The sequence below is a fragment of the Nicotiana tabacum genome, chromosome 2 (assembly GCF_000715075.1).
Source record: "Nicotiana tabacum cultivar K326 chromosome 2, ASM71507v2, whole genome shotgun sequence".
NCBI classification, from domain to species: Eukaryota; Viridiplantae; Streptophyta; class Magnoliopsida; order Solanales; family Solanaceae; genus Nicotiana; species Nicotiana tabacum.
In genome coordinates this window covers 75667067-75675582 of record NC_134081.1, presented here as the reverse complement: position 1 = coordinate 75675582, position 8516 = coordinate 75667067, and the positions used below count along the sequence as shown (strand labels likewise).

Sequence of the window (8516 nt, the reverse complement as noted above, 5' to 3'; positions counted from 1 at the left end):
AGAGCCACCCTTAACTTTGAAGCAAAAGGGTGGCAAACATTCGTGTGCAACCGTCTTGACCCGTGCCAGCATGAGAATATCCTTGCACTCTACCGGGCAGTATTGGTAGCTTCCATCATGGCAGGATATCCTATTAATGTAGGAAACTTGATGTCCTACAACATCTCCAATGCAGTCCAGAAAGAAGAAAGATCGTATCCCTACCCCAACTTCCTCACAGAGTATTTCCAAGACCAAGGGGTAGATTCGAGACATTTTGATGTGGAGGTGAAGGCTAAAAATCCTTTCTCATGGTACCACCTCGAGGGAGCGAACAACCCTAAATTCAAGGGTAAAACCACTACCTTCACTGGCCAGTCTGAAGAGCCAGGGGTAGTGGCCACCGGGTCAGTTGCCGAGCCCTCCACAGCAGCGGGTACTTCTGCCGGAGCAGCTGCCATGCCTCCTCCTTCCTCCGGACCATCCCTCTCGGTGCCACTGTCAGTGCCCACATCTTCTACCTATCCTCAGACTGCACTGCGGGTTTCACATACACTATCCAGTCTCAACAACTGGATGCAGGCAGCTACCACAAAGCTGACTAACATATCCAGTGTAGTGGCAGCACAGTCTTTAGCCCCATCAGAGCTTCAGGTACCTCCATCATTGGAGGACTCTTTGAAGAAGATTTTGGACAACCAGAACAAGATTCTGGACGACCAGAAGGAGATCCGGGAGGCTCTTGATACACATGGGAGGATTATCAAGGATTTGGGGAAGCATATAAAGAAGATGCGGAAGACTCAGTCATCTAAGGAGTCGGTGGAGAAGTTGAGCAAAGAGGTTGGGAAGATTGCTTCTGCTGGTGATATTCCACTGGACCTGCTCATGGAGGAGACAGTCCCAGCAGCACATGCAGCAGTGCCTGAGGCATCCCCAACAGCACATGCAGCAGTGCCCGAGACATCAGAGGCAGCAGACGGCCAGTCTGAGGAGACGGCTGCCACTTCACACACTGCTGAGGAGATGATTCGGGTGCTCGAAAACCCCGTAGTCTCCCAGTCAGAGGATGTGGAGATCCAGTTAGAGGATATGGAGGGTGATGATGACCCGATGCAGACAGAGACCACATAGGGAGTTTTCTCTACTCTCTACCCCTTTTTCCTGTTCTTATTTGTTATGAGCATTGAGGACAATGCTATTTTTCATTTGGAGGCGGTCCATTTTGATTTGATGACATTTGGTATGTAATAACCATTAGACTATTTTTCTTTATCTTTATTTATCTTTATTTTCACTTTTGGTATGTATATATTCTTACCATTCGATGTATATAGTGGAAGAATTCTACTTTGGATATAATTAAAAATACATAGTGAGGATTCCATGATAGATTAATAATTTAATTTTTCCTTGATTTCTGGCGAGATTCTCTCCCTTAGTATGGTTATAACGGCTTTGTTGTCTCTTAACTCGATCTTGGTCGGTCTTGGTAGTGGTCGGTTTCTGGATCTCGAGCTCGATATTAACTCGAGCTCGGCATTGATCGGTCTTTGGCTCTCGAGCTTGATAACCCGTCTTCTCATCGTATCTCGAAATTATAATGACGACCCTCGGTCCATTATGTTTCAATCTTGACTAATTGTGCGTAAGGCAAACTCGATTTTCACAGTAGCTTATCATTATATTATAGTGCTTTCCTTTTTCTCTTATTTCAATTCTATTATTATTTAATTCACATGTATACTACTATATTCATTATAATTTAAATATAATTTGTTTACAAATCAAAGATTCGTAAAATGTTTGTGGTAAACTTAAGAAGTACTTCTATTTGACAGCTGGTGAACATGGGTGGGCCCATATGAATATTGGGCCACTGTCAAGCTCAAGGTCTCATACCCATAATCACTCTTTGACAAGGACACAATTTATGCAATTTACGACACAGCACAAGAAAAAACGAAATAAAAAAGGTTAAGGAGCTTTTTCTTCTCCTCTGCCTTATTGCCTCCTTCCTTCAGATTCTGCATCATCATTTGAATCTCCGTATACTCATAAAACGTAAGTCATTTTTCATTTTCATTGTTTCCCTTCTATTTTGCGTGTTTTCAGTTTTATGTAATTATTAATAGATCTGCTTCGCTTACAGAATAAAACGCGTTTGATTGATTTGTTGAATGTTTTATTTGAATTAAATTTACATGCGATTTGATATTGGATTTCTCAAACCAGGTTGTTCACCTATGTTAAGGTTTGAAAATTAAGCTAAATTTAAATTTAGACACAAAGTTTCAATTTTGAAAGAATCCAATTCCCATCATTCGGAGCCAGGAATTTATACAAAAGGATTCCAAAGGAGCAAACTTTGAACCCCTTTGTCACTTCATTACCATTTACATCAAGGGGATACAACAGTTTATATATAACCAAAAGATTTGTTTTTTTGCCATACTTGCACGTATAATTTTTGAACGATGCGGATTCAGTTCCTTCAAAACTAGCTCTGCCACTGCCATCATTCATTGAGCCTGCAGCGGGGAGTACAATTTTTGTGTCAACTAGTTAGCCAAGTTGTTATTGCAAGCTATCTTTTACTAATTAATTAAGGTCGAATGTATTGCTTGAACGAGTGACATATCCCCCCCACCCCACCCTTTCTCTTATTCTCAGCCAAGAGAAGTTGACTTTGGGAGTCGAATAGTTGGATTTTGTTTTTATTTTTGTTTTCCTTGTATATTCTTACTTATCAAAAAAATAAATCTTTTGTCTTTGTATTACTTGGGGTCAGTATCATTGTTAACTATTAAGTCCCTAAGATGTTTAGCATGTTATAATCTTAAGTTGATGAACTGACTACTTTACTTAGGGATTACAGAATAAGAAATGTTTCAATTCTTTAATTATCACTTGATTCAACTTATCTCATGTGTGTGTGTGTAGGTTACTTTGAAGAAAGTCAAACCTGTAGGTTTCTGATATTACTTGCTAGAGATGTCATTTTATTATTTCTTTGGAAGATGCAATCAGTGCAAAGAGATTTCATCTAAATTGAAGTTAAGGCACACATTAATTTGTGATAATAAATATGTTTTAATAACGGTGGTATTCGAATCAGCTTGCGCGTACCTCGACTAATTCCACCAGGTACTTGTTTCCTCCATCAGAATAGGCATTGGGTAACTCTGTGAACCATGACTTGAAGAGATGGGAAGAAATAACCTAATATGTTTGTCTCTGCCAGGATTTGAACCTGGGACCTCATAGTTTTCACCACTTCATTGGCCACTACACTACGCCCTTAGGTGTTGTGATAACAAAAATAATTGGCGGAATTTATATTGCATAAGAAGAGGATAATGATATTTAAGTTGAAAGATTTGACCTTACTGATCAGTGTTGTCAAATGCACGCTTAAAGCGCGCTTAAGCCCTGAAGCACGTTGAACACTTCGCCTCGCTTTATGGGCACTTTAGTGCCGCATCAAAGCTCTAACGCATACTTTTCCTTGCCAATGAGTGTAATCCTGAAAAGGCGACCTTAAATAATTGATATTTCACTTTATCATGAATTTTTTTTCAATTTCTTTGTCCATATATTTTGTTATTCATGCTTATAATGATTAGTCTTGGACTACTATGCATATTTTTACTTTTTCTCCCGTTGTGCCTTTTTTCATTAAAAAAGCCCACGCTTTATTTGCCTTTTACATTTAAAGCCCCAACGGACCTTAGAGCTTTTTTGCGTTTTTCGCCTTTGATAACACGGTTGCTGATGGAATAGAGGGCGTCTTTTAGTGTTCTTTTATCACTTTGAATGGATATTTATGGAACTTATTTGTGTATTCACGTGGTTGCCCTGGCAGATATATAGCTCCATATAGACAGCTTTCAGAAACTTTCAGTATTTTGGGTTCATACCTTGACATAACAGAGAATGGTCAAAAGGTTAGTTTTGTGTTCATGTCCAAGAGATATTTTCTGATAAAAATGACCCAATTAAAATGGATTTTTGACTCCTTTTCTCTGCCAATTTTGTTGAACAGATATGGAGTGTTTTGAAGCAGAGGCTTTACCATGCTGCAGTGCTTAGGTTCTTACCTTTCGAGGTGTTGTGATCTTGATTTTAGGCAATCAGGGGGCCTCGAAGATCCTGAGATCCTTGCACGAGAGACAGTTTGTATGCTACTTGGACATTGTTGTTATCATTTTTTATCTTGGGAAAACATAGAATGATTATAGCAATAACAAAAGCAAAGTTTATTTGGTTCTGAGTTTTCCCCTTTTTTGATGGCTCAATTGGGAATATTTGTACCTGCATTTTAGAGCTTATTACGGCTCTATGATAAAGGATAACATATACTCCTCCGGCCCAATGTAAAGACACCCTTCCCACATTGGGACGTCCCAAAATGTTTGGTACGATCCATTCTTATGGAATTTCTACAATTTTTAAGAATTTTCATTCATTAAACTGTTCAAATTGCAACACGTTGATGTTCTAACATCTGAAACTCTGGTCCATTCAAATACCATCCGGAATACTAATTTGATCTATAATCAGAATTTGAAACTACGATCTTGGTAACATGACCAAACCCATAGATTGTTAATGTCACATGACTTTTGCACTACTACAAGTACTATAACTGAGCCTACATAATCTTTTTTATCGTTGCAGTTAGCGTCAGTGAGATTGAAGCTCTTTACGAGCTCTTTAAGAAGATTAGCAGTGCAGTAATTGATGATGGTCTAATCAACAAGGTTTGTGTCGCATGCTTTCCTGATAACATGGGAAACCTATCTAACAATTTGAAAAAACCTATCTACTACATGGTCTTTTCTGGCATGGATGCTTAATATATATTAATCTTCAGCTGTTCTTGGATTTTGAGTTTGTTTCTTATCTTGCAGGAAGAGTTTCAATTGGCGCTATTCAAGACAAATAAAAAAGAAAGCTTGTTTGCTGACAGGGTACGTTCCCCTTAGCTGCTATTAGATCTTTAATTATGATCCTCATTTAATTGAATTTGATAAGAGTGGACAATGTTGCTCCCCAGAAAATAGATCTACCGTCTGTATATTGCTATTGCTACACAGGTGAAGCTATTATCATCTAACAGATCGGATATTCACAAGTATTTTGTTTAGTGAATGATTATCAATTTCTTCAGCTATCAGTGTACACTTTATTATCCAGAATTGTGCAAAGCACTAGGTCTCTAGTACTATACCATGCGAAGGTGCCTCAGTCTGAAATGGAAAAATGAGGCAAGCTGATTTTAAGACGAAGAGCACACTTCCTATTCTTCATTTTTTGTTTTCTTTAATGGTTGGAAAGGGGGAAAAAAGAAAATTAGCCATTGCCAAAAAACTTGGCTTATAAGTCGGTAATCTCTGCAGCCGTAGTAAACCTAGCCAGGTTCTTATTCAGTTGTTCTGTATTGTGTTTGTTGTTCTTTTGCCTTTGCCTACTATCTCTTCTTTTGCCTTTGCCTACTAGATGGGTGGAGCTAATGAATGACAAATTGGAATTCCATGAGTATGGATAAGTATTTTATGGCATATCTGAACTGACTTGGGGATATGTTATTGAGGCAAGTGGAGTTGAGATGACTTTTATAGTTTGAGGAGCAGTCCAAGTTCACATAGAATAAAAGAAAAGTCAACAAGCCCTTCAGAATCTATTAGATAACCATTAGTACGTAAAGAAGTTGAAGAGAGAAGCAGATAATAAGCTATATAATGATGAAGTTGTAGATAGTTCAATCACTCATATGGATGAATAGGATTATATATGAACTTGGTTCAGTTGTGATTTCATGAACGTCTTTAGGACTTCTGGATTTTGAATTTTGGATATTTTTGTTAGTTATGCTCGTTTTATGTATTATTATTGCATTTCTTTTGTTTTCCTTTTTTTTTCCCCTATAAAATGTGCTTAGCTTCTAATTTATCTCATAAGCTCCAGCAACCTTGTCACTTTTTTGCACTTTTAACATTTTTATTATGGGTCCAAAGGTTAATGAAAAGACGCAGCAGAGGGTATCATCTTTACTTCTACCTACTCTACATATCTAATTGCAGGTGTTTGACTTGTTTGACACAAAGCACAACGGAATCTTGGGTTTTGAGGAATTTGCTCGTGCGCTCTCTGTTTTCCATCCAAATGCACCTATTGATGATAAGATTGAGTGTACGTTTTATGTTTACATTAATCATCACTATTAGTTTCAGTTTGTCTACATTACTTCTAATGGTATACTACTATTGCAGTTTCTTTTCAGCTATATGATCTCAAGCAACAAGGTTTCATTGAGAGACAAGAGGTAATTATAATCCTCACAAACTTAAGTGTTTAGTTGTCCCCAATGTTAAAAGGCGTAGTTGAAGGGCCTCTTGAGCCAAGGCAAGGCATTACACGCCTTCTTCCCAGGTGTGCGAAGGGGTTTGCCTTTAAGGCTTTAGGCTGAGGTGTGTACCTTTTCTACAGCATCTTCTGCGGTGTTTGCTTTGGGGGACTCAAGTTTCTAGTCTTTTTTGCCCCGCATTTCAGATTAATATGGGATAATTTGGTTATCTTAAACCCATATGATTTATCTCTTGTAATTATATGATAAGAAAATTTAATTGCGCGGCCAAAGCCTAATTTTGAGCATGTCAGCAGTTTGGTAGTCATCTTTCTGCCTCCTCTCCATTTTTTCAACACAAATTTCCCCTCAATCTGATCTACCATTCTATTTTTCCATTTTCTTTTTTTGGCTGTGTTTTATTTTATTTGTATATTAGAAAAAAACTTCCGTTAGCTGTTCGTTTTACTCATTAAGGCATAGGCTTTACCTTTCATTTTAGCCTTCTCAAGTACTGGTCACCATAGTAAGTTGAATGTTTCATATTTTCTTCTCCTACTTTAAAATGCTCCACTTTTAGTTGCTCTACTCTAGGAACCTTATTGATGTCTCATTGCGAGCTTTAGTAACCAACATTGTTTGTTCGTGTGCTGTTGATAAAATAAAAGATGTGGCTTCTAAGTGCAGGTGAAGCAAATGGTCGTTGCTACTCTTGCTGAGTCTGGTATGAACCTTTCAGATGATGTAATAGAGAGCATAATTGACAAGGTGCGTCGTCAACCTAGAAAGTACTGTTTTTGCATTTATCTGAAGCGTCTTTCCTTTTCTAGATGTGCTGTATAAGTCGGACATAAAAATTGTGCCTCACCTCTTGGTCTTCTGCTTTTCTATCTACGTTGCTATAGTTTATATCTGTCTAGATTTTATCTTCTTCTAGGATGATGTCCGGGTGACTTAAACCTATAGGAAAAAGAACCATCACGGATCTTCCGGACTTCTTCTCAAGGATGATGTTAACTTGGACGTAAGGCAAAGCTTACGCTCTTAATCCCCAGAGGCTACCATAACCTGATAGCATTTTTTTTAATAAGCCAATTCTTTTCAGTATCTGGATGGTTGGTTGCCGGACAACTTATTTTACTCGGTCCAGTAGTGCTGCTCGGAGTTTGTATGTCTTGTCATCAACTCATCACCCACTATCGTTTCAGAGAACTAGGGTTTTCAGGAACCAGATGCATTTAATTGTTGTATTCACCCGATGCTGACAGTGATACTACTTTCCCTGTGTGCTGAAACTATTTTAGGATCTGTTGATATTTCTATGTTACAAGATTACTCATTTATTTGACTTATGTTTTCTACATTCAATATTTTTCAATTACTTGTTTTGTGAATGAACTGCGATAGACTTGTTTATGTTTCATCCTCCCGCCCCCGTTCTCCTCATAGTGATAAGTGTTTTATGATGAGCTTTGAGCAACTAAAGTCTCCCTGTTTTGCCAGACTTTTGAAGAAGCTGATACTAAGCATGACGGAAAGATTGATAAGGAGGAATGGAGAAATTTAGTCTTGCGACATCCTTCACTTTTGAAGAATATGACCCTCCAATATCTGAAGTAGGTGACACATGGAATATTCACATGTTTATCTGGTAGTTTTTATTCCATAATATTTATTGGCTCATATATCTTCCTCCGATAAACAGGGACATTACAACAACATTTCCGAGCTTTGTCTTTCATTCAAGAGTTGAGGACACCTGATTTGGGCTTGAGAAGGAGAGCTGTTTACCAAAGTAGTATATTGCTTTTTCTTTTGTTTATTTGGGAACAGCAGTTGGCCGGTTTTATGGATATATGACATTATGTTTTGCGCTTTCATTTTTCTCCATTTTAAATTCTGACATTTTCAGGATTTGTTATTCTTTTTGAGTAGTGTTTTTGTATTTTATGCCTATGGATTAATGTCTAATTCGCATCTACCTGTTCTTGTTATTGGTTCCTTGTCTTGGTCAGACCTTGCAATCCACAAGCTGGAAATTGCAGTGTGGATATCTGGCTTATGCAGAGGCCAAATCGCTTGAAAAATTGTTAACAAAAGCCTGGGTCTCAGGGTTCTAAGTGCTAAGCTCATGAGCTTGAATTTTAATTGGTGAATTAAATCTGGGTTTATAGCGAAAAAGAATAAA

The 8516-nt window shown here is 37.9% G+C and overlaps 1 protein-coding gene across 1 annotated transcript; it reads left to right on the top strand.

The window, feature by feature from the left end:
* Positions 1-1903: 1903 nt before the first annotated feature.
* On the top strand, positions 1904-8282 carry LOC107770660 (calcineurin B-like protein 3). The gene is made up of 10 exons (XM_016589993.2): positions 1904-2043; positions 3845-3926; positions 4025-4158; positions 4660-4742; positions 4893-4952; positions 6066-6174; positions 6255-6307; positions 7016-7096; positions 7832-7944; positions 8034-8282. Exons 3-10 carry the CDS (start codon positions 4056-4058, stop codon positions 8089-8091), a joined length of 660 nt encoding a protein of 219 aa, XP_016445479.1. The 5' UTR covers positions 1904-2043; positions 3845-3926; positions 4025-4055; the 3' UTR covers positions 8092-8282.
* Positions 8283-8516: the final 234 nt, after the last annotated feature.